At 50.7% G+C, this 23,749-nt stretch overlaps 1 protein-coding gene across 3 annotated transcripts; it reads left to right on the top strand.

The window, feature by feature from the left end:
• Window positions 1–1,479: 1,479 nt before the first annotated feature.
• Window positions 1,480–22,180, top strand: MORN3 (MORN repeat containing 3). 3 transcript variants are annotated; one of them, XM_063647133.1, is made up of 7 exons: window positions 1,480–1,545; window positions 4,624–4,797; window positions 14,513–14,670; window positions 19,455–19,614; window positions 20,626–20,810; window positions 21,076–21,156; window positions 21,923–22,180. In XM_063647133.1, the coding sequence occupies exons 2-6, from the start codon at window positions 4,653–4,655 to the stop codon at window positions 21,148–21,150; spliced, it is 723 nt and encodes a 240-aa protein (XP_063503203.1). In that variant the 5' UTR covers window positions 1,480–1,545; window positions 4,624–4,652; the 3' UTR covers window positions 21,151–21,156; window positions 21,923–22,180. The 3 variants fall into 3 exon arrangements, with proteins under 3 accessions (XP_063503203.1, XP_063503202.1, XP_063503201.1); XM_063647132.1 differs by having other exon boundaries at window positions 1,486–1,555; XM_063647131.1 differs by lacking the exon at window positions 1,480–1,545 and adding an exon at window positions 4,432–4,477.
• Window positions 22,181–23,749: the final 1,569 nt, after the last annotated feature.

The following is a 23,749-nucleotide window of genomic DNA, read 5'->3' as shown; positions in this document are numbered from 1 at the left end:
CCGAATAGCTGGGATTACAGGTGTGGGCCACCATGCTCAGCTAACTTTTGTATTTTTAGTAGAGACGGGGTTTCACCATGTTGGCCAGGCTGGTCTTGAACTCCTGATCTCAACTGATCCACCCACCTTGGCCTCCCAAAGTGCTGGGATTACAGGCATGAGCCACCACACCCGGCTGAGACTCTGACTCCTTTCTAGAAGGAATCCTTAACCTGAGGACCACCAACTCCCGCAGCAGGAGTCCCCCAAAGCACATCATTCATTCATTCATTGATCCAACAAATATTTATTGAACAACTTTGTGTGTCTGGCACACCTCTAGGTCCTACAGAGATGGCAGTGAGAAAGCACAAAAACTTTTCTGTTTTCAAATAGGGCAAAATGCCAGTAATTGTTAAATATAGGCAGAGGCAGTAACAGGTGTTCATTGTAGTTATTTTTTTTTTCTGTGTTTGAAATTTTTATTGAAAATAGAAGTTGGAAGAAAAAAAATGTTTGTCTTTCAAGAGACAGACAATAAATAAGGGGTGTACGTGTGGTGGTGCTAAGTGCTAAGGAGGACATAAAACAGAAATGAGGGGGTTGGCAAGTGTATATGGAAATTCTAACTTTAAATAGGGTGATTCCAGGAACTCCTCATTGAGAAGGTGATTTTTGAATAAAACCATGAAGGAGAGAAGGGAATGATCCAGGCTGCTTTCCGGAGGAACAGATGTCCTGGCAGCAGGCACAAAAGAGGCAAAGGCCCCGAGGCCAGAACATGCCCAGTATTTTCCAGGAACAGCAATGAAGCAAGTGTGTGGCTGGAGCAGAGACGGGCTGCCAGGAGTGGGGGGGCAAGGTGTGAGTGGAAAGGGGAGGGGCGAGCAGATCACCAGGGCCTTGAAGGCCACTGGAAGGGCTGTGGCTTTTACCCTGAGTGACCAGGGGAGCCCCTGGAGGGTGTGAGCCGAGAGTGACTGAAGCCGACTTGTGTAGGGTAATGAGTAGGCACCCTTCAGGGGCCGGGGGGTCTCTAGGGCTCCCATTAGACGCTCAGAGCAGTCCAGACCCCTACAAGGCTAAGGACCAGCGTGACGGCCAGGCACAGTGGCTCACGCCTCTAATCCCAGCACTTTGGGAGGCGAGGTGGGCGGATCACTTGAGGTTAGGAGTTCAAGACCAGCCTAGCCAAACCCCGTGTCTACTAAAAATACAAAAAATTAGCTGGGCGTGGTGGCGGGCGCCTATAACCACAGTTACTTGGGAGGCTGAAGCAGGGAGAATGGCTTGAACCCGGGAGGCGGAGGTTGCAGTGAGCCGAGATCGCGCCACTGCACTCCAGCCTGGGCGACAGAGTGAGACTCCATCTCAAAAACCAAAACAAACAAAACAACAGTGTGACGTAAGTTTGCCGATCAAATTTTGCCGCTACCGGGTCTCGGCAGGAAGGGGCGGGCATTGCCTGGTTGGTAGGCTGGGGCGGCGCGTTGCCATAGCGACCCCGGCCGGGCCCGTGGTGCGCGCAGCTGACGGACATTGAGGCTGGATGCCGCGATCCCGCAGGTGAGCGCAGGTGAGCCGGGCGCAGGTGGGGCAGGCCCAGGACTCCTGACTGACCCCAAGCCGTCTGGTTCCCGGCTCCTCCCTCTTCCACTGTGGGTTTTTTGTTTTGTTTTGTTTTTTTCCCTTGAGACAGGGTCTCCCTCTGTCGCCTAGGCTGGAATGCAGTGGCGCCGGATGATAGCTCACTGCAGTCCCGACCTCCTAAGATCAAGGCATCTTCCCACCTCAGCCTCCCGCGCAGCTGGGACTACAGGCCTGCGCCACCATGCCCAGCTAATTTTTTTTTTTTTTAATTATTTTTTGTAGAGATAAGGTCTCACTATGGTTGCCCAGGCTGGTCTACAACTCTTGGACTCATGTGATCCTTCCGCATCAGCTTCCCAACGTGCTGGGATTGCAGGCGGCAGCCCCCATGCCGCCAGGCTGGTCTTTGTTACTCAGCACCAAAGCAACCTGGGCCGACTTTCATTTCCTGTCAACAGCTCAGGTGTTAAGACTACAGCCTCCTCCGGAGTAGAACCTATGTTCCCTAAACTCTGGGATGGAGGGTGATTTTAGGTTACACTGATGAGGTGTGAAGTAACACCCAATGACATCATAAGAAAGTTATTAGAGTCTGGGTTCTCTTGCAATTCTGAGTAAGCCAAGAGGAGTCAGTCTGGTGATTACATGGCATTAACACCTCTTTTAACATTTGCTAATCTTTTTGTTTTTTTTTTTGAGACGAAGTTTCACTTTTCGCCCAGGCTGAGTGTAGTGGCGGATCTCAGCTCTCACTGCAACATCCGCCTTCCGGTTTCAAGTGATTCTCCTGCCTCAGCCTCCCCAGTAGCTGGGATTACAGGCCTTGGCAAACAAGCCCGGCTAATTTTTGTATTTTTAGTAGTAGAGACAGGGTTTCACCATGCTGGCCAGGCTGGTCTCGAACTCCCGACCTCGTGATCTGCCCACTTCGGCCTCCCAAAGTGCTGGGATTACAGGCGTGTGCCACCGCACCAGGCCTTGCTAATTCCTATTTTTAACAGAGACCTTGGAGCTCAGCCAACTCTAAGCCATAGCATCTAGCTAAGACTTAAATTGGTTCTTTCAATGTTTTTATTTTTACATTTATTGTTGCGTTAGGCTACCTGCTACTGGTTTTCTATTTATAATAATGATACATAAAGTCTCCATTCTGCTTCTTTTCTTTTCTTTTTTTTTTTTTTTGAGACGGAGTCTTGCTGTCGCCCAGGCTAGAGTGCAGTGGCACAATCTCGGCTCACTGCAAGCTCCGCCTCCCGGGTCATGCCATTCTCCTGCCTCAGCCTCCCGAGTAGCTGGGACTACAGGCGCCCGCCACCACGCCCAGCTAATCTTTTGTATTTTTAGTAGAGATGGGGTTTCACCATGTTAGCCAGGATGGTCTCAATCTCCTGACCTCGTGATCCACCCGCCTTGGCCTCCCAAAGGCTGGGATTACAGGCGTGAGCCACTGCGCCCAGCCTTTTTTTTTTTTTTTTTGAGACAGAGTCTCACTCTGTCTCGCCCAGGCTGGAGTGCAGTGGTGCAATGTCTGCTCACTGCAGCCTCCTCCTCCCTGGTTCAAGCGATTCTCCTGCCTCAGCCTCCCGAGTAGCCGGGATTACAGGCGCCTGCCACCACACCCAGCTAATTTTTGTATTTTTAGTACAGACAGGGTTTCGCCATGTTGGCCAGGCTGGTGTTGAACTCCTGACCTCGGGTGATCCATCCACCTTGGCCTCCCAAAGTGCCGGGGATTACAGGCGTGAGCGACTGCGCCCGGCCTATTTTATTATTATTTTTTTAAGACTGAGTCTCACTCTGTCTCCCAACCTGGAGTGCAATGGTGCAATCTCGGCTCACTGCAACCTCCGCCTCCCGGATTCAAGCTGTTCTCCTGCCTCAGCCTCTTGAGTAGCTGGGATTACAGGCACGTACCACCAGGCCCAGCTAATTTTTGTATTTTTAGCAGAGACGAGGGTTCACCATGTTGACCAGGCTGGTCTTGAACTCCTGAACTCAGGTGATCCACCCGCCTCGGCCTCCCAAAGTGCTGGGATTACAGGCATGAGCCACTGCACCTGGCCCTCCTTTTTTCAATATATGTATTGATTTTTTTAAAGTGAGTTAACTTATTTTTATTTTCTTCTTGAGAAAAGTTCTCACTCTGTCATCCAAGCTGGCGTGCAGTGGCATGATCTCGGCTTACTGCAACCTCTGCCAAGTGAGTTAATTTACATATAAAGATTAACAATAGTACATGTGATATTTGGAAATGCGAGGGGAAAAAATCCCAACGGCATAGAATTTAGGACCTGAGATTGTTTCCCCACTCCCAGCTTTTGCTCTGCCTATTTTCTTTGCCTGGAATTATTTTTCCCTACTTCTAGGTGTGATTGTCAAAATATGTAACCCATATTTTGGGTTTATATTTTGGATTCATATTTGGCTCAGTGGCTCATGCCTGTAATCCCAGCACTTGCAGAGGCTGAGGTGGGTGGATCATTTGAGATCAGGAAATCGAGACCAACCTGGCCAACATGGTGAAACCCCGTCTCTACTAAAAATACAAAAATTAGCCAGGCATGGTGGTGGGCGCCTGTAATACCAGCTACTTAGGAGGCTGAGACACGAGAATCACTTGAACCCAGGAGGCAGAGGTTGTAGTGAGCCGAGATGGTGCCACTGCACTCCAGCCTGGGCAACAAAGCAAGATTCCATCTCTAAATAAATAAATAAATATAAATATTTAGAAGACATAAAAAAATATATATATGTATGTATGACCGCCACCCCCTCCCTGGGGGCAGCTTCTCCCTGATGCCATCACAAACCCTCCTGCTCTACTGGTTTCCCTAGATTCCCAAGTGATTGTGCCATCAGACCCCCTGGGAGGGGGCCCCAGGAGAGGCAAGGGAGGGGCCAGCCAAAGGTCAGTCCAGCACTAAAGGATCCCCACCAAGGGCTGTTCACCTGCCCCAGGGACTCAGAACACACATGACTCTCCCCACTTGAGCTCAGGATCCCGGCATCACACGGGGCGTGCTGAAGCCCCAGATGTTCCTAACCCTTTTCCAGCACCCTCCAGCCTTGCAGAAGCAGCCACCATGCCAGTCTCTAAGTGCCCGAAAAAGTCGGAGTCCCTGTGGAAGGGGTGGGACCGGAAGGCCCACAAGAACGGCCTGCGGCGCCAGGTATACGCTGTGAATGGCGACTACTATGTGGGCGAGTGGAAGGACAACGTGAAACACGGTGAGTGGGACTCCGGGACGGGCAGCTGGAGTGGGGTCGGAGCCACAGTGGGCAACAGGGCCAGGAAGGCAGCGTGCAGAGCTCACTGGGGACATGAGATGTGTCCCCAAGGCTCCCCCGGGGTGAGTGCTGGCCCAGGCCAGCTGGGGGCCTCCACATGCTGGGGCTTCTGAACAAACTCAGCCCTGACTTCAACTGAGTGAGGGTCTCAGGACCAGCAGTGGACAGAGGGTCTTGAGAAACTGGCCTGCCCCTGGGGCTCTGGGACCTAGGGGGCTCAGTTCCTGCCTTCTGAGACTTGGGTTAAGCACTGGGCTAGCTGGCAACAAGAAAAGCCACCCCCCCGAAACCAGCTTGCAGCGGGGTTCTGGGCTTTGCATTCAGCTGTGATGCTCTGCAGAAGGCTGAGCGCCAGGCACAAGGGAGGACCCCCTACTCCATCCCCCAAGGAGGAGCCGGGGCTCCAGGTCTGACCAGCAGGGGCCAAAGGGGTCCTATCAATACAAACTAAATCCTGACTGGGGGAAAAAATAAAGAAAAAAGAGCTTTTATTTTAAAATGTGGCACTGCTGCTCACTCCAGTCTTGCAATTCCAGACTCTGTACTCTTTTTTTTTGAGGGGACAAGGTCTTGCTCTGTCTCAAAAAAACAGGCTGGAGTGCAGTGGTGCCTTCATAGCTCACTGCAGCCTCGAGATCCTGGGCTCAAGCAATCCTCCTGTCCCAGCCTCCTGAATTGCTGGGATTACAAGTGGGAGTCACTGTGCCTGGCTAGATTCTGTGCTCTTTTTTTTTGTTAGACGGAATTTCACTCTTGTTGCCCAGGCTGGAGTGCAATGGTGCGATCTTGGCTCACCACAACCTCTACCTCTGGAGTTCAAGCGATTCTCCTGCTTCAGCCTCCAGAGTAGCTGGAATTACAGGCATGTGCCACCACGCCCGGCTAATTTTGTATTTTTAGTAAGACAGGGTTTCTCCGTGTTGATCAGGCTGGTCTTGAACTCCCGACCTCAAGTGATCCACCCGCCTCGGCCTCCCAAAGTGCTGAGATTACAGGCGTGAGCCACTGCTCCCAACCCGATTCTGTGCTCTTAACCACCCTGCTCTCTTGCCTTGCTGGGTTAAGTGCTTTGGAGTCAAATAAACCTGGGTTAGGATCCCAGTTCCAGGCTGGGTGCGGTGGCTCACATCTGTAATCCCAGCACTTTGGGAGGCCGAGGCAGGCAGATCACCTGAGATCAGGAGTTCGAGACCACCTTGGCCAATATGGCGAAATCCCATCTCTACTAAAAAAATACAAAAATGGGCCAGGTGGGGCCGGGTGTGGTGGATCACGGCTGTAATCCCAGTACTTTGGGAAGCCGAGGCGGGCGGATCACGAGGTCAGGAGATTGAGACCATCCTGGCTAACACGGTGAAACCGTGTCTCTATTAAAAAGACAAAAAATTAGCTGGCGTGGTAGCGGGCGCCTGTAGTCCCAGCTACTCTGGAGGCTGAGGCAGGAGAATGGCGTGAACCCAGGAGGCGGAGCTTGCAGTGAGCCGAGATTACGCCACTGCACTCCAGCCTGGGAGACAGAGCGAGACTCTGTCTGCAAAAAAAAAAAAAAAAAAAAAAAGAACTTGGAGGAGAGGGAGTAACTGAGTGGATGTTTGCAGGGACTAGCATAGAAGGTGGCAGGACCAGCTGGAGCAGAGAACATACCTGGGGTGTTCAAGGAACAGCCAGGAAGACGGTGTGGGTGAAACAGAGTGAGGAAGAGGAGGAGGTCAGAGAGGTTGCAGGCCAGGTATGGCGGCTCACGCCTGTAATCCCAACACTTTGAGAGGCCGAGGCGGGCAGATCACTTGAGGTCAGGAGTTCAACACCAGCCTGGCCAACATGGCGAAACCCCATCTCTACTAAAAATACAAAAAATTAGCTGGGTCGAGTGGTGAACGCCTGTAATCCCAGCCACTAGGGAGGCTGAGGCAGGAGAATTGCTTGAACCCAGGAGGTGGAGGTTACAGTGAGCCAATATCATGCCACTGCACTCCAGCCTGGGTGCCAGAGCAAGACTCTGCCTCAAGAAAAACAGTCCTGGCGTGGTTGCTTATGCCTGAAATCCCAGCACTTTGGGAGGCCAAGACAGGCAGATCGCCTGAGGTCAGGAGTTCAATACCAGCCTAGCCAACATGGTGAAACCCCATCTCTACTAAAAATACAAAAATTAGACCAGACATGATGGCAGGCACCTGTAATCCCAGCTACTTGGGAGGCTGAGACAAGAGAATTGCTTGAACCTGGGAGGAGGAGGTTACAGTGAGCTGAGATCGCACCATTGCACTCCAGCCTGGGAGTTTCCAAGAACGAATCTCCATCTCAAAAAAAAAAAAAAAAGAAAAAGAAAAAAGAAAAAAAGAGGTTGTGGGCTAAAGAAGGGTAGTCAGATCATATAGGACCCTGTCAGCCATGGTAAGAACTTTGGATTTGACTCTGTGACACAGGGAGGGTTTAGAGCAGAGGAATGACATGATCTGATTCATGTCCTGTAACACCCATGCTGGCTATTTCGTTGTGAATGAGGTGGGGGCAGGAAGACCCCTCAGAGGCCCTTGCAGACATCCAGGTGAGAGACATCCAGCAGGAGAACGAAGCACCCCATAAAAGCAAATTATTAGAAAGGCAGGAATGGAGCCATCCTCAGGGAAGGCTTAGGACAACTTCTCCATCTATCTGCTTCTCCCTGGCTGGCCTTTTTTCTCTCCTCCTGCAAGTGTACCTCTGCATGATACACATGGCTGCCAGCATCTTAGTGACAGGATGGAGGAATCCTCCTCACTTCCTGATATAGTTTTGTCTTGTTTGAGACAGAGTTGTGCTCCGTCGCCCAGGATGGAGTGCAGTGCTGCGATTTCGGCTCACTGAAACCTCCACTTCCCGGGTTCAAGAGATTCTTGTGCCTCAGCCTCCCCAGTAGCTGGGACTAAAGGCACACACCACCATGCCCAGCTAATTTTTGTATTTTCTGGTAGAGATGGGGATTCACTTGCCAGGCGCGGTAGCTCACGCCTGTAATCCCAGCTCTCAGGGAGGCAGAGGCGGGAGGATAGCTTGAGCCCAGGAGGTCGAGACCTGCTTGGGCAATATAGGGAGACCCCGTTCTCCACAAAAAGGAAGAAAAAAAAAGACAAAAAAAAAAAAATGAGACAAGGATTCACCATGTTGGCCAGGCTGGTTTTGAATTCATGACCTCAAGTGATCTGCCCACCTCAGCCTCCCAAAGTTCTGGGATTACAAGTGTGAGCCATCATGCCCAGCCTTTTCCCCTTATTTTCCTACTTGATAAGATTTGGTTTGCCTCACTGTGTCCTGTGCAGACTCTCAGCTCTTCCATCCCCTGTATTAAATTTTCTCTATTTGAAATAACTAGCATTTCAAACTGTCCTAGGGTCTTCAGTGTTCCGACAACCGGCATCACTGCACTGCAGAAGACAGTGCAGTATGGTTTCTGTTGGGTCATCTGGACCCTGAACCCTCAACTGATTCAGTCACCCAAACAGTAACAGAAAATGCCAGGTCTTTTTTTTTTTTTTTTTTTTGAGACAGAGTCTCATTCTGTCGCCCAGGCTGGAGTGCAATGGTGTGATCTCGGCTCACTGCAACCTCTGCCTCCCAGGTTCAAGCGATTATCCTGCCTCAGCCTCCTGAGTAGCTGGGATTACAGGTGCACACCACCACGCCCAGCTAATTTTTGTATTTTTAGTAGAGACGAGGTTTCACCATGTTGGTTAGGCTGGCCTCGAACTCCTGACCTCGTGATCTGCCCGCCTCAGCCTCCCAAAGTGCTGGGATTACAGGCGTGAGCCACCGCGCCCGGCCAAGACCTCGCGTTTTCTAATCCAAAAAATTAGCCGGGCGTGGTGGCAGGGGCCTGTAGTCCCAGCTACTGAGGAGGCTGAGGCAGGAGAATGGCGTGAACCTGGGAGGCGGAGCTTGCAGTGAGCCGAGATCGCGCCACTGCACTCCAGCCTGGGTGACAGAGCGAGACTCCATCTCAAAAAAAAAAAAAGGAAAGAAAAAGAAAATGCGAGGTCTTCAAACCAGGTCTCAGGACTTCTATACTAGGTACTCCAATACTGTTAGGCTAGGGATTTTCCCCAGCATAGGCCGTATACTGTGTGCATCAACCCCTAACTCGACTATTGGATGCCTCCTGTTCTCACCCTTCACCTTCTTCTAATAACATGCCCCTGCTACCTTGGTCACAGAAATGAGCACGTAATCCAACTGGGCAAATCAAAAAATTGAGATGAGATTTTTCAAAATGGACTAGCAGAGAAAAAGCACCTTTCCCCTCTAATTCCCAACCTATTGATTCCCATGTGTCTCCTGCATTTGCCTGCGGTAGGAGAGACTGAAGCCACCCACGGAAGGCATAGTCATGAGCACCCATCAGTGTCTTTTTTTTTTTTTTTTTTTGTAGGGGCTGTTGGGTTGTTTTCGCCTGTCCTGTCCCTCATTTCCTCCCGGTTTTATTTCCTTTGGGGACACCCCTCTCCCACTCTAAATTCCCAAGGTTTGGGTGGGCTGACTCTGCCCCCTGACAGGCCTAGCCAATCAGTGTATTGGCTAGCCAATCACTCTGTTGCTCCTGGGTTCAAGCGATTCTCCTGCCTCCCAAGTAGCTGTGATTACAGGCACCTGCCACCATGCCTGGTTAATTTTTGTATCTTCAGTAGAGACGGGATTTCGCCATGTTGGCCAGGCTGGTCTCGAACTCACGATCTCAAGTGATCCGCCCGCCTTGGCCTCCCAAAGTGCTGCGATTACAGGCGTGAGCCACCTCACCCGGCTGCAACCATCATTTTCAAACCTCTTTGCCTTTACTCATGCAGTTCCCTGTGCCTGGACTGCCCTTCCTGGCCCCAACGTCACCCCCTCCAGGAAGTCTCTGAGTCCCCAGATTTGACCAAGTGCCCTTCTTCTGATATTGAAATCTCAGTGCCTACCTTCGTATATTGAAATTGAACTATGTGGGTATTCATCAGGCCTGTTTCATTTGCAAGAGGCAAAAATTCAACTTCAGCAATGCAAGTTCAGCCATGGTGGGATTCAGGGGCTTAATGTCACTGGAACTTGGCGTCTCCCTCCATGTCTCCATTCTGCTTTCCTCTGTGTTGGGTTCCTTCTTAAGTCAGCTTCCTCCCATTGCAGGCCCGGGTGGGTGTGGTGGCCCAAATGGACTTATACGGAGTTTCATTGGACCAACTTGGGTCAGGTGGCCTGCACTGACCCAATCACAGCAGCCTGGTGGGTAGAATACACTGATTGGCTAGGCCTGCCAGGGGGCGGGGTCAGCCCACCCAAACCTTGGGGATTTAGAGTGGGAGAGTGGTGTCCCCAAAGGAAATAAAACCAGGAGGAAGTGAGGGGCAGGACAAGCGCAAACAACCCAACAGCCCCTACAATGTGGATGGGCCCTACCAGACCATGGGCTCCCCAAGGGCAAAAATAATAACAAAGGCTCCCATGATTTGAGAGAGAAAAAAAATAAAAAAATAAAAAAAACAACAAAGGCTAACATTGACATCGTATTTCCTATTTGTAGGCTCTAAGTGCTGTACACATATCCTGGAATCTAGTGATAAGAAACAACCCCATGAGATACTGTTTTTCTTTTCAGAAAATTAGAATGGTCCCGTAATTACCCACAAATTGAATCTTTTCTCCCTCAGCTTTATTGCGGTATGATTGACAAAGAAAAATTGTATATACTTAAGATGTGTAGTAAGATGTTTTCTTAAAAGTCTGCATTTCGAAGTCCGGGCGCAGTGGCTCACGCCTGTAATCCCAGCACTTTGGGAGGCTGAGGTGGGTGGATCTCCTTTGTGTCGTCAGTTGGAGACCAGCCTGGCCAACATGGAGAAACACCGTCTCTACTAAAAACACAAAATTAGCCAGACGTGGTGGCGCATGCCTGTAATCCCAGCTACTCAGGAGGCTGAGGCAGGAGAATCGCTTGAACCCAGGAGGCGGAGGTTGCAGTGAGCCGAGATTGCACCGTTGCACTCCAGCCTGAGCAACAAGAATGAAACTCTGTCTCAAAAAAAAAAAAAAAAAGTCTACATTTCGAAATGATTAATACAATCAAAGTAATTAGCATATCCATCTCCTCACATTATTACCATTTTGTTTGTGTGTGGTGAGAACAATTAAGATCTATTCTCTTAGCAAATTTCAAGTACAGTATCCAATACACCAATACGGTACTAATATAGAATGATGCTGTACACCAGGTCTCCAGATCTTTGTTTGTTTTGTTTTATTTTATCTTTTTGAGATGGAGTCCCGCTCTGTTGCCAGGCTGGAGGGCAGTGGTGTGATCTCGGATCACTGCAACCTCCGCCTCCCGGGTTCAAACGATTCTCTTGCCTCCAGCCTCCCAAGTAGCTGGGACTACAGGTGCACACTACCATGCCCAGCTAACTTTTGTATTTTTAGTAGAGACGGGGTTTCACCATGTTGGCCAGGATGGTCTTGATCTCCTGACCTCATGATCCGCCTGCCTCGGCCTCCCAAAGTGCTGGGATTACAGACACGAGCCACCACACCCGACCTGTTTGTTTTGAGACAGAGTCTTGCTCTGTCATCCAGGCTGGAGTGCAGTGGCGCAATCTCACTCACTGCAACCTCTGCCTCTGAAGTTCAAGCAATTCTCCTACCTCAACCTCCTGAGTAGCTGGGATTATACGCATGTGCCATCACACCAGGCTAATTTGTGTATATTTAGTAGAGACAGGGCTTAACCATGTTGCCCAGGCTAGTCTTTAACTTCTAGCCTCAAGTGATTCACCTGCCTCAGCCTCCCAAATTGCTGGGATTATAGGAGTGAGCCACCATGCCCAACCTTAGGTCTCCAAATCTTGTACATCTTATAACAAAAAGTATGCACCCTTTGACAGAACATCTCCACATTTTCCCCACCCCACCAGCCCCTGCTAACTGCTATTTTACTGTTTCTATGAGTTTGACTTTTTTAGATTCCACATATAAGTAAAATCATGCAGTATTTGTCTTTCTCTGCTTGGCTTATTTCACTTGGCGTAATGTCCTCCAGATTCATCCATGTTGTCACAAATGGCACGTTTTCTTTTCTTTCTTTCTTCCTTCCCTTCCTTCCTTCCTTCTTTCCTTCCTTCCTTCCTCCCTCCCTCCCTGTCTCCATCTCTCCCTCTCTCTCTTTCTCTCTTTCTTTCACAGTCTCACTCTGTCACCCGAGCTGGAGTGCAGTGGCGCCATCTCAGCTCACTGCAACCTCCACCTCCCAGATTCAAGTGATTCTTCTGCCTCAGCCTCCAGAGTAGCTGGGATTACAGGCAAGTACCACCATGCTCAGCTAATTTTTGTATTTTTAGTAGAGACCAGGTTTCACTATGTTGGCCAGGCTGGTCTCGAACTCCTGACCTCAAGTGATCAGCTCACCTCGGCCTCCCAAAGTGCTGGGATTACAGGCATGAGCCATTGCTCCCAGCCCCCATAAGATATTCTTTTTTTTTTTTTTAGAGAGAGAGAGAATTTCACTCTTGTTGCCCAGGCTGGAGTGCAATGGTGCGATCTCGCCTCAGCTCACTGCAACCTCCGCCTCCCTGGTTCAAGCAATTCTCCCGCCTCAGCCTCCCAAGTAGCTTGGATTACAGGCACCCACCACCAGGCCCAGCTAATTTTTTGTATTTTTAGTAGAGACGGGGTTTCACTATGTTGGCCAGGCTGGTCTCGAACTCCTGACCTCAGGTGATCCACCAGCCTCGGCCTCCCAAAGTGCTGGGATTACAGGCATGAGCCACCGCGCCCAGCTCCCCATAAGATATTCTTATACCCATTTTACAGCTGAGGTATCTGAGGCTCAGAGAGACCCAAAGAATGAACTTACTTGGTCAAGGTCACAAAGCTCAGAGGGATAATGTTGAATTTGTTTCTGGGTTACCAAGGACCCAGACATGAATTGGCCAATATAGGTACTCCACAAATATTTTATTCATCGTTTTGTTAAATATGTATTAAGCTCGGTGTAGGTGTAGTGGTGTGTGCTTGTATTCCCAGCTCTTCGAGAGGCTGAGAAGGAAGAATCTCTTTAGCTCAAGAGTTCAAGACCAGCCTGGGCAACATAGCAAGACCACATCTCTAAAAAGAAAGAAATGCCTGGTGTGGTGCCTCATGCCTGTAATCCCAATACTTTGGGAAGCCTAGGCAGGAGGATTGCTTGAGCCCAGTAGTTTGAGACCAGCCTGGGCAACATAGAGAGACTCTGCCTCTATAAAAAATTTTTTAAAAATTTAGCCAGGTGTAGTGGCATGCACCTGTGGTCTCAGCTACTCAGGAGGCTGAGGCAGAAGGATCATTTGAGCCTGAGTGGTTGAGGCTGCAGCGAGCTGTGCACCTCAGCATAGGCGACACAGCCAGATCCTGTCTAAAAAAAGAAAAAAGAAAAAGGCCAGGCGCGGTGGCTCACGCCTGTAATCCTAACACTTTGGGAAGCCGAGGTGGGCAGATCACCTAAGTTTGGGAGTTCGAGACCAGCCTGACCAATATGGAGAGACCCCGTCTCTACTGAAAATACAAAATGAGCCAGGCGTGGTGGCGCATTCCTGTAATCCCAGCTACTTGGGGGCTGAGGCGGAAGAATTGCTTGTACCTGAGAGGTGGAGGTTGCAGTGAGCCGAGATCGCAACACTGCACTTCAGCCTGGGCGACAGAGCAAGACTCGGTCTCAAAAAGAAAAAAAAGAGAAAAAAGTAAATTAACAGGTATTAGTCACCTACAACATGCCAGGAACAGTTTGTTTGTTTGTTTGTTTTATTTTGAGATGGAGTTTCGCTCTTGTCTCCCAGGCTGGAGTGAAATGACACCATCTCGGCTCACTGCAACCCGCGCCTCCCAGGTTCAAGAGGTTCTCATGCCTCAGCTTCCTGAGTAGCTGGGATTACAGGCGCCTGCCACCACGCCTGGCTAATTTTTGTATTTTCAGTAGACACAGGTTTTTGCCATGTTGGACAGGCTGGTCTCGAACTCCTGACCTCAGGTGATCCACCCACCTCAGCCTCCCAAAGTGCTGGGATTACAGGCTCGAGCCACTGCACCCAGCCTCCAGGCACAGTTTTTCAGTGCAGTGAACAAAACAGACCAAAGTCTGTGCCCTCCTGCAGCTCACATTCTCCTGGAAAAGACATGTGACACTAATCAACAAATAAGAAAATTACCTCTGGCCGGACGCAGTGGCTCACGCCTCTAATCCCAGCACTTTGGGAGACCGAGGTGGGCATACCACTTGAGGTCAGGAGTTTCAGACCTGCCTGGCCAACATAGAACCCCATCTTTACTAAAACACAAAATTAGCTAAGTGTGTTGGCGCACACCTGTAGTCCTAGCTACTCTGGAGGCTGAGGCAGGAGTATCTCTTGAACCCGGGAGGCAGAGGTTGCAGTGAGCTGAGATCGCGCCACTGCACTCCAGCCTGGGCGACAGAGTGAGACACTGTCTCAAAAAAAAAAAAAAAAAAAAAAAGAAATGGAACTTTCCTGGCCTTCTCCTGGGTACTGGGTGTTTAGGATGATGTGCAGAGCCTGTCCCAGCTCTCAAGATTCCTCTAATTGGCGGCTCCTGAGGCTCAGGCAGGCACACCACCCCCACCCCCCGGGGGCCATGTCTGCAGTATTGCCCATCTGTGTGTCACCAGGGAAAGGAACACAGGTCTGGAAGAAGAACGGAGCCATCTATGAAGGGGACTGGAAGTTTGGGAAGCGAGACGGCTACGGCACCCTCAGCCTTCCTGACCAACAGACAGGAAAGTGCAGGAGAGTCTACTCAGGCTGGTGGAAAGGGGATAAGAAATCGGTGAGCAGGGCTGCCAGCCAGGCTGAGTGTGTGTGTATGTGTGTATGTGTGTGTGTGTGTGTGTGTGTGTGTGTGTGTGTGTGTAGGGGGAGCCGAGAGAGGCCTGGGAGAAAAGAGAGGGGAGGTCTACAGGGAGGAGAACAAGGTTGTGCTGCACGTGGGAGAAGGAAGGGGTGGGGGAATTGCAAAGTTTCTCAGAACAAAACCCAGGAAACAGGAAGCAACAGAGGCCAGGGAGGAGCCCACGAAACCCTGTGGTTGCGAGGAGCCAGCCAGGCTTGTGAGGACGAAGTCGCCTCCACCCTCTTCCCCCTCGTTTCCTGGCTTTCTTTTCCCCAGGTATCACTTTCTGAGAATCCCCTTTCTGCTGGGCGTGAATAAAAGGGAGGTAGGAAAAGTGGGAGCAAGAGGGCAGCGGACAGGAGAGGAGGGTCCCGGGGGACAGAAGCCAGCCAGAGGCGCGTGCTCAGCCCGGAAACACCCAAGCTTGGGCACAGGTTCCCTCCACCTACTCCCACAAGTGTGGAGGAATCCTCACCATCAGTCCCAGAGACACTAATAATAAACAGTATTGCAACTGAGCAACTGCTATTGTGAGCCTGAAACACATATTTAAAACTTTTTTTTTTTTTTGAGACGGAGTCTCGCTCTGTCACCCAGGCTGGAGTACAGTGGCGCCATCTTGGCTCACTGCAAGCTCCGCCTCCCGGGTTCACGCCATTCTCCTGTCTCAGCCTCCCGAGTAGCTGGAACTACAGGCGCCCGCCACCGCGCCCGGCGAATTTTTTGTATTTTCAGTAAAGACGGGGTTTCACCGTGTTAGTCAGGATGGTCTCGATCTCCTGACCTCGTGATCCGCCTGCCTCGGCCTTCCAAAGTGCTGGGATTACAGGCTGGAGCCACCGCGCCCGGCCTGAAACACATTTAATATTCAGTTAACTCTCACAGCAACAGCTCATCATCATCATCATCTTCATGCTCATTTTATTGATAAGCAAACAAGCTCGAAGAGATGAGGTGTCTTGTAACTGCCCAAGGGGTTCACCTTGCCGGTGCCTGGCCTTGAGTTGTATTATTACTCAAATCAGTCTCCCCGAACATTCCAGCAGCAGAGTTTTTAAGGATAACTTGGTGGGTGGGGGAAAGACAGTGAACCAGGAGTGCTGATTGGTCAGAGATAAAATCATAGGGAGTCAAAGCTGTCCTCTTGCTCCCTAGACAGAGCTGATTCATCAAGACAGGGGAATTGCAATAGAGAAAGAGTAATTAACACAGAACTGGCTGTGTGGGAGACCTGAGTTGTATTATTATTATTATTATTAATTAATTAATTTATTTTTTGAGATGGAGTTTCGCTCTTGTTGCCAGGCTGGAGTGCAATGGCGTGATCTCAGCTCACCGCAACCTCCGCCTCCCGGATTCAAGCGATTCTCCTGCCTCAGTCTCCCAAGTAGCTCGGATTACAGGCATGTGGCACCACACATTGCTAATTTTGTATTTTTAGTAGAGACAGAGTTTCTCCATATTGGCCAGGCTGGTCTCGAACTTCCGACCTCAGGTGATCCGCCAGCCTGGGCCTCCCAAAGTGCTAAGATTACAGGTATGAGCCACCGCGCCTGGCCCTGAGTTGTATTATTACTCAAATCAGTCTCCCTGAACATTCTGGCTGCAGAGTTTTTAAGGATAACTTGGTGGGTGGGGGAAAGACAGTGAGCCAGGCATGCTGATTGGTCAGAGATGAAATCATAGGGAGTCAAAGCTGTCTTCTTGCCCTGAGTCAGTTCCTGGGTGGGGGGCCACAAGATCACATAAATCAGTTTATTGATTTGGGTAGTGCCAGCTGATCCATCAAGTGCAAGGTCTGCAAAATATCTTAAGCACTGATCTTAGGAGCAGTTTAGGGAGGGTCAGAATCTTGTAGCTTCCAGCTGCTTGACTCCTAAACCATAATTTATAATCTCGTAGCTAATGTTAATCCTACAAAGGCAATCTAGTCCCCAGGCAAGAAGGAGGTCTTCGGGAAAGGGCTGTTACTGTATTTGTTTAAACTATAAACTATAAACTAATTTTCTCCCAAAGTTAGTTCAGCTTAAGCCCAGGAATGGACATGGACAGCTTAGAGGTTAGAAGCAAGATGGAGTCGGTTAAGTTAAATCTCTTTCACTGTCTCAGTCATAATTTTGCAAAGGCAGTTTCAGTCTTGCCTGGAGTCACACAGCTAGCAAGTTGTAGAGCCCAGGGTTTCATGTTCTCTGCTCCCAAATTGTTTATTGGCAAGTAGGAAGAGAAAACCCCGAATAACCAATTTACATAGAATATGGTATTAGGAGGGATGTTTTCACAGGGTGCCCAGAGGAAGGTCTTTAAGCCCAGCCTAGAGAATTCAGAGCAGAAGCCTAGGCACAATGGCTCACGCCTGTAATCCCAGCAATTTGGGAGGCTGACGGGGGTGTGTCACTTGCGGTCAGGAGTTCGAGACTAGCCTGGCGAACATGGTGAAACCCCCGTCTCTACTAAATAAAAATACAAAAAAAATTAGCCAGGCATAGTGGTGTGTACCTGTAGTCCCAGCTAGGGAGACGGAGACATTAGAATCGCTTGAAGCCAGGAGGCAGCGGTGGCAGTGAACCGAGATCGTGCCACTGCACTTCAGCCTGGGCAACAGAGTGAGACTCCATCTCTAAATAAATAAATAAATAAAACTATATAATAATAATAATTAGCTGGATGTTGTGGTGCACATCTGTAGTCCCAGCTTTTCAAAAGGCTGAGGCAGGAGGATTGCTTGATCTCAGGAGGCTGAGGCTATAGTGAGCTGTAGTGGTGCCACTACACTCCAGCCTGGACAACAGAGCAAGACTTGTTTCAAAAAGAGGGAATTCAGGGCAGCCTTCCTGTAGGAGGTGACACTAAAAGATGCTAGGAGTTAGCCAGGAAGAAAAAAAAGGGAGAAAGATGGGAGGCAAAAAAATAGCAAAGGGAAGGAGATGTAAAACAGCAGAGTGTGTCTGCCCTGGAGCAGGAGTGAGGAGAAGAGTTGCAGGGGCCCTCAGGGATATGTGGGAAATCAGGATTTTGAGGAGTAGACTTGGCTTCTCAACCCAACCTCCTCGGGTGTGATCCGCAAACAGACCTTGTTTCCCTGTGGTTGGACACTAAGTGTGGTGTTTTTTGTTTTTTTTTTTTTTTTTGAGATGGAGTCTCTCTCTGTTGCCCAGGCTGGAGTGCAGTGGCGCGATCTTGGCTCACTGCAAACTCCACCTCCTGGTTCACGCCCTTCTCCTGCCTCAGCCTCCCGAGTAGCTGGGACTGCGGGCACCCACCACCACACCCGGCTAATTTTTTGTATTTTTAGTAGAGACAGGTTTTCACCATGTTAGCCAGGATGGTCTCGATCTCCTGACCTCGTGATCCGCCTGCCTCGGCCTCCCAAAGTGCTGGGATTACAAGCGTGAGCCACAGTGCCCAGCCTAAGTGTGGTGGGGTTTTTTTGTTTTTTGTTTTTTGTTTTTTGTTTTTTGAGACAGTCTTGCTCTGTTGCCCAGGCGGGAGTGCAATGGCGTGATCTGGGCTCACTGCAACCTCCGACTCCTGGGTTCAAGCAATTCTTCTGCCTCAGCCTCCCAAGCAGCTAGTATTACAGGTGCCCGCCACCACACTCAGCTAATTTTTTGTATTTTTAATAGAGACAGGGTTTTGCCATGTTGGTCAGGCTGGTCTAAAACTCCTGACCTCAGGTGATCCACCTGCCTCGGCCTCCCAAAGTGCTGGGATTACAGGCGTAAGCCACCATGCCAGGCTAAGTATGGTGTTTATGTTCATTTTTCTGGGTCAAAATAAGAGTGGGAGTGGGGCGAGCATGATCAGATGGGCGATTTTTTTTTTTTTTTGAGACAGCGTCTCACCCCATCACCTAGGCTACTGTGCGTTCTCAGCTCACTGCAACCTCCACCTCCCAGGTTCAAGTGATTCTCCTGCCTCAGCCTCCCGAGTAACTGGGATCACAGGCGCCGCCATCACGCCCAGCTAATTTTTTGTATTTTTAGTAGAGATGGGGTTTCACCATGTTGGCCAGGCTGGTCTCAAACTCCTGACCTCAAGTGATCCACCCACCTCAGCCTCCTAAAGGGAGCCGGTGAGCCACAGCGCCCAGCCTAGATGGGCGATTTAAAGAATCCTCTGCCGCTGTAGGGGCTGAATGGTGCATGGGGGGGTGGGGATGAGAGAGGAGAGGGTGGGTCAGTAAGGAGGGAGTTTAATGACCGGCTACATGGAGGCGGCAGCAGAGGGACAGAGAGAAACAGAGCATGGGGAGATCCTTCAAGACATTATCGGCGGGCACTGTGGCTCACACCTGTAATCCCAGCACTTTGGGAGGCTGAGGCGGGCGGATCACTTGAAGTCAGGAGTTCAAGACCAGCCTGACCAACATGGTGAAACCCTGTCTCTCCTAAAAATACAAAAATTGGCAGGGCATAGTGGTGTGTGTCTGTAATCCCAGCTGCTCGGGAGGCTGAGGCAGGAGAATCACTTGAACCCGAGGGACGGAGGTTACAATGAGCCGAGATCACACCACTGTACTCCAGCCTGGGTGACAGAGTGGAGCTCTGTCTTGAAAAAAAAAAAAAGACAGGATCCTCCGCTAAGACACGACCCTCCGCTTGGACGCAGGGCTGAGGAAGAAGGAAGAAGCTGGGGTGTGTGGCTCTAGGGGTGCCTGGGAAGACGGTGGGCTTTCCTGGTGTTGGGGGGCGCCCTGAGTAGTAGCGTCTTCGTACTTTCAGGGTTATGGGATCCAGTTTTTCGGACCCAAGGAGTATTATGAGGGTGAGTGGTGTGGCAGCCAGCGCAGCGGGTGGGGCCGCATGTACTACAGCAACGGCGACATCTACGAGGGACAGTGGGAGAACGACAAGCCCAACGGGGAGGGCATGCTGCGCCTGAGTGAGTGCCCCGCCCCCGCCGGCCCCGCCCACCCGGCCACGCCCCTGGCAGCGAGCTGGCCACGCCCATCTGGTCCCACAGAGACAGGCCACACCCCACAGTCTTGTCCCACACTGGCCGTTGTGTCAATGTGGGACAAGAGAGGAAGAGGACCCTATCCCTCCCCTCAGTCACAAAAGGTCACATATATATGATGCTATTTATAAGAAATTTTTAGAACACACAACTCCACAGAGACAGAAAGTAGACTAAGGGTTGCCTAGGACTATGGGGGTGGTGACATTAGTGGGTGTGGGGAATGGCTGCTTAATGGGCACAGGGTTTCCTTTTCAGGTGATTAAAACGTTTTGAAACTAGATAGAGGTAATGGTTGCACAGCATTGTGAATGTACTAAATACCACTGAACTATACACTTCGAAATGGTCAACTTATGTTATAGGAACTTATATCTCAATTTTTAAAAAAAGGCCAGGCGCGGTGGCTCATGCCTGTAATCCCAGCACTTTGGGAGGCAGAGGCAGGTGGATCATGAGGCAGGAGTTTGAGATCAGCCTGACCAACATGGAGAAACCCCGTCTCTACTAAAAATACAAAAAGTAGCTGCGTGTGGTGGCACGCACATGTAATCCCAGCTACTCAGGAGGCTGAGGCAGGAGAATCGCTTGAACTTGGGAAGCGGAGGTTGTCACCCAGGCTGGAGTGCTGTGGGGCAATCTCAGCTCACTGCAGCCTCAACTTCTTGAGCTCAAGCCATCCTCCCACCTCAGCCTCCCAAGTAGCTGGGACTATAGGTGCACACCACTATGCCCAGCTAATTAAAAAAAAATTATTGTTGCAGAGATGGGGTCTCACTATGTTGCTCAGGCTGGTCTTGATCTCCTGAGCTTATGAGCCTACCATCTTGGCCTCCCAATGTGTTGAGATTTGCACTGAGCTCTGGAAGAGCAACTCCTGGGGGTCTAGCTTAGTTTGATGTACCCTGCACCACACCTCCCTGTCCTTTCCCCCAGAGAACGGGAACCGCTACGAGGGCTGCTGGGAGAGAGGCATGAAGAACGGGGCAGGGCGTTTCTTCCATCTGGACCATGGCCAGCTGTTTGAAGGCTTCTGGGTGGACAATATGGCCAAATGCGGGACGATGATCGACTATGGCCGTGACGAGGCCCCTGAGCCCACTCAGTTCCCCATTCCTGAGGTGGGCAGCCCTCACCAGGGCCCTGTGGCCACACCCAGACAGAGACAGAAGCCAGAATCCCCAGCCATGCCCAGGCCAGACTGCCAGGCCCAGCCCAGCCCAGACAGGGAACAGACAAGGTTTTGTTTTCAGTCAGGGCATCCCTAGCAAGGGAGGTGGCTCCTGATGAGGCTGGCAGCACCCCACAGGGCAGGTAGCACCAGTCAAGGCTGGCAGCCTGGGTCCTCCATGCTCTCCAAACCGACTTCTTGGTATTTCCCTCCAGGTCAAAATCCTAGACCCTGATGGTGTGCTGGCAGAAGCGTTGGCCACGTTCAGGAAGACAGAGGAAGGAGATTGATGCCAGGTGAGGGGTGGGCATGCCTGCCAAGTGCTGACGTGGCTGAGGCTGCTCCAGGGCCCGGAACAATGCACAGATCTCCTGGGGTCTCCAAAGGGCTTGGGGTGGGGGAGTGGGGGAGCAAGACCAGAGAGGGCAGGCTTCTTGCCTCCTACAGTCCCAGGTGTCCTTTTTGACTCTTCCTCTTCAAAACCCCTTTTGACTGGCCGTGGTGGCTCTTGCCTTTAATCCCAGCACTTTGGGAGGCCGAGATGGGTGGATCACGAGGTCAGGAGTTCAAGACTAGCTTGGCCAAGATGGTGAAACCCCATCTGTACTAAAAACACAAAAATTAGCCGGGCGTGGGGGCGGGCACCTGTAATTCCAGCTACTCAGGAGGCTAAGGCAGAGAATTGCTTGAACCCGGGAGGCGGAGGTAGCAGTGAGCTGAGACTGTGCCACTGCACTCCAGTCTGGGTGAGACTCTGTCTCAAAAAACAAACAAACAAACAAACCATTTCACTGAAGACCAGTGCATTCCAGTCCTGCCCGAAACCTTCTATTTGCACCCTGGGCCATACAACTTGGCTGGGCACGGGGTTGAAAGGAGGTGGTCTCCTGACTTCTGAACACCCTTGAGTAAGGCAGTTGGCCTTCAGCCTCCATTTACACATCTGTCCAGTGGGGTCTTGTCCAGTCCAAGCCCTCCTGGGCACGATGTGTGGGTTTGAGGAGAGGACATTGGTACAGCGTCTTTCAAATGCCAGCTCCACCATCCCCCTCTCCCCTGCAGAGAACACAAACGCTTCAGGAGAAATTCAAGCCTGTGTCACCTGATCGCTCAGACCAGTGCGGCTCTGGCTGGAGGAGTCAGCAGCAGCTCCAGGCATGCCCCTGGCACCCTCAGAGGGCCCCTCACTCACCCCAGCACTGGGTCATTCCTTGCCAATAGGAAGGCCGGTGCTTCTCTCCCAGGCTGTCCTCGGGACCCTCTTCATTCTCTGATCTCATCCTGGAGTGCATGAGAATAAAGAATAACCAAGTGGTATAAGCCTGGGCCTATGGGATAAGGATGGGGCACTCGAGGGGGCTCAGCAGGGCTTTCAGTTTTAGAATTGGGAAGACCTGCCTTGGCTGGGCTGCCTGGGCTTAGCTTGGGGGAGTAAGGGCAGATCTTAGGCCGGGTGCAGTGGCTCATTCCTGTAATCCCAGAACTTGGGAGGCCAAGGTAAGAGGACTGCTTGAGGCCAGGAGTTCAAGACCAGCCTGGGCAACATAGCAAGACCCTGACTCTACAAAAAAAAATTTTTTAATATGAAAGAAAGGAAAAGAAAAAGAGAAAGAAATGGCAGGTCCCCTGTGAGATAACCCAGATGACCCAGAGAGAAGGCCTGCATCCTGCCACACTGGCTGCCAAGATTTGAGATTATAAAATTTCCACTTCTCAGCCTAACACAGGGCTCTCAACCTTGAAATCCCATGGAAACTTTGCAAAGCTGTGGAAGCCCAGGTCCCATGCCCAGAGATTCACAGGTTCACATCTAATTCATCTGGGGTGAGGCCTAAGCTTTCAGAAAATTCCCCAGGTGATTTTTTTTTTTTTTTTTTTTTTTTTTTTTTGAGACGTAATCTCCCTCTATCGCCCAGGCTGGAATGCAGTGGCACGATCTCAGCTCACTGCAACCTCTGCCTCCCATGTTCAAGTGATTCTCCTACCTCAGCCTCCTGAGTAGCTGGGATTACAGGTGCATGCCACCACGCCCAGCTAATTTTTGTAGTTTTAGTAGAGATGGGGTATCACCATGTTGGTCAGGCTGGTCTTGAACTCCTGACCTCGTGATCTGCCCCACTCAGCCTCCTAAAGTGCTGGGATTACAGGTGTCAGCCACCGAGCCTGGCCTTTTTTTTTTTTTTTTTTTTTTTTGGAGACAGAGTCTCGCTCTGTCACCCAGGCTGGAGTGCAGTGGCACAATCTCGGCTCTCTGCAACCTCCGCCTCCCTGGTTCAAGCGATGATCCTGCCTCAGCCTCCCGAGTAGCTGGGATTACAGACAACTGCCACCAAGGCTGGCTAATTTTTTGTATTTTTAGTAGAGACAGGGTATCACCATGTTGGCCAGGATGGTCTCGATCTCCTGACCTCGTGATCTGCCCGCCTCAGCCTCCCAAAGTGCTGGGATTACAGGTGTGAGCCACCACTCCCGGCCAAGCAGGGGCAACATTCTTGAGAGATCAGATGTTCTCTTGCGTAATGGGCAGGTGAGCTCTGGAGTCACACTGCCTGGGCGTGAATCTCGGAGCTGTGTGTTCTTGGGAATGTGACCCAAACTCTGTTCTGTTGGTCTCCACACTTGCAATATGAGGCATTAACGGTGCTTCCCACCTGGGGTTACTGTGAGGATGAGATAAGGCGGTGGTTTTAAACTGTGGGTAGGATTTTGTCCTCCCTTAGCCCCACTCTTTCTTGGAGACATTTGGCAATGTATGACATTTTTGATGTCACAACAGGCAGGAAGAAGGCTATTGGCATTGAGTGAGTAAAGACCAGGGACGCGGTTAAGCATGGTGCAATATCACCATGCTACAAAAAAAAAAAAAAAAATTCAGCACCTGTAATCCCA

This window comes from Pongo pygmaeus, chromosome 10 (assembly GCF_028885625.2).
Source record: "Pongo pygmaeus isolate AG05252 chromosome 10, NHGRI_mPonPyg2-v2.0_pri, whole genome shotgun sequence".
Lineage (NCBI taxonomy): Eukaryota > Metazoa > Chordata > Mammalia > Primates > Hominidae > Pongo > Pongo pygmaeus.
This window is presented reverse-complemented; position numbering and strand designations above follow the sequence as displayed.

What these genes read in the sequence shown, in the direction of transcription:
- MORN3 (XM_063647133.1), top strand. Translation starts at nt 4,653, where the DNA reads ATGCCAGTCTCTAAGTGCCCGAAAAAGTCGGAGTCCCTGTGGAAGGGG. An exon ending in GGAAAGGGGATAAGAAATCG is followed by an intron (nt 14,671 to 19,454) that starts GTGAGCAGGGCT and finishes TCGTACTTTCAG; the next exon opens with GGTTATGGGATCCAGTTTTT. An exon ending in GGAGGGCATGCTGCGCCTGA is followed by an intron (nt 19,615 to 20,625) that starts GTGAGTGCCCCG and finishes CCTTTCCCCCAG; the next exon opens with AGAACGGGAACCGCTACGAG.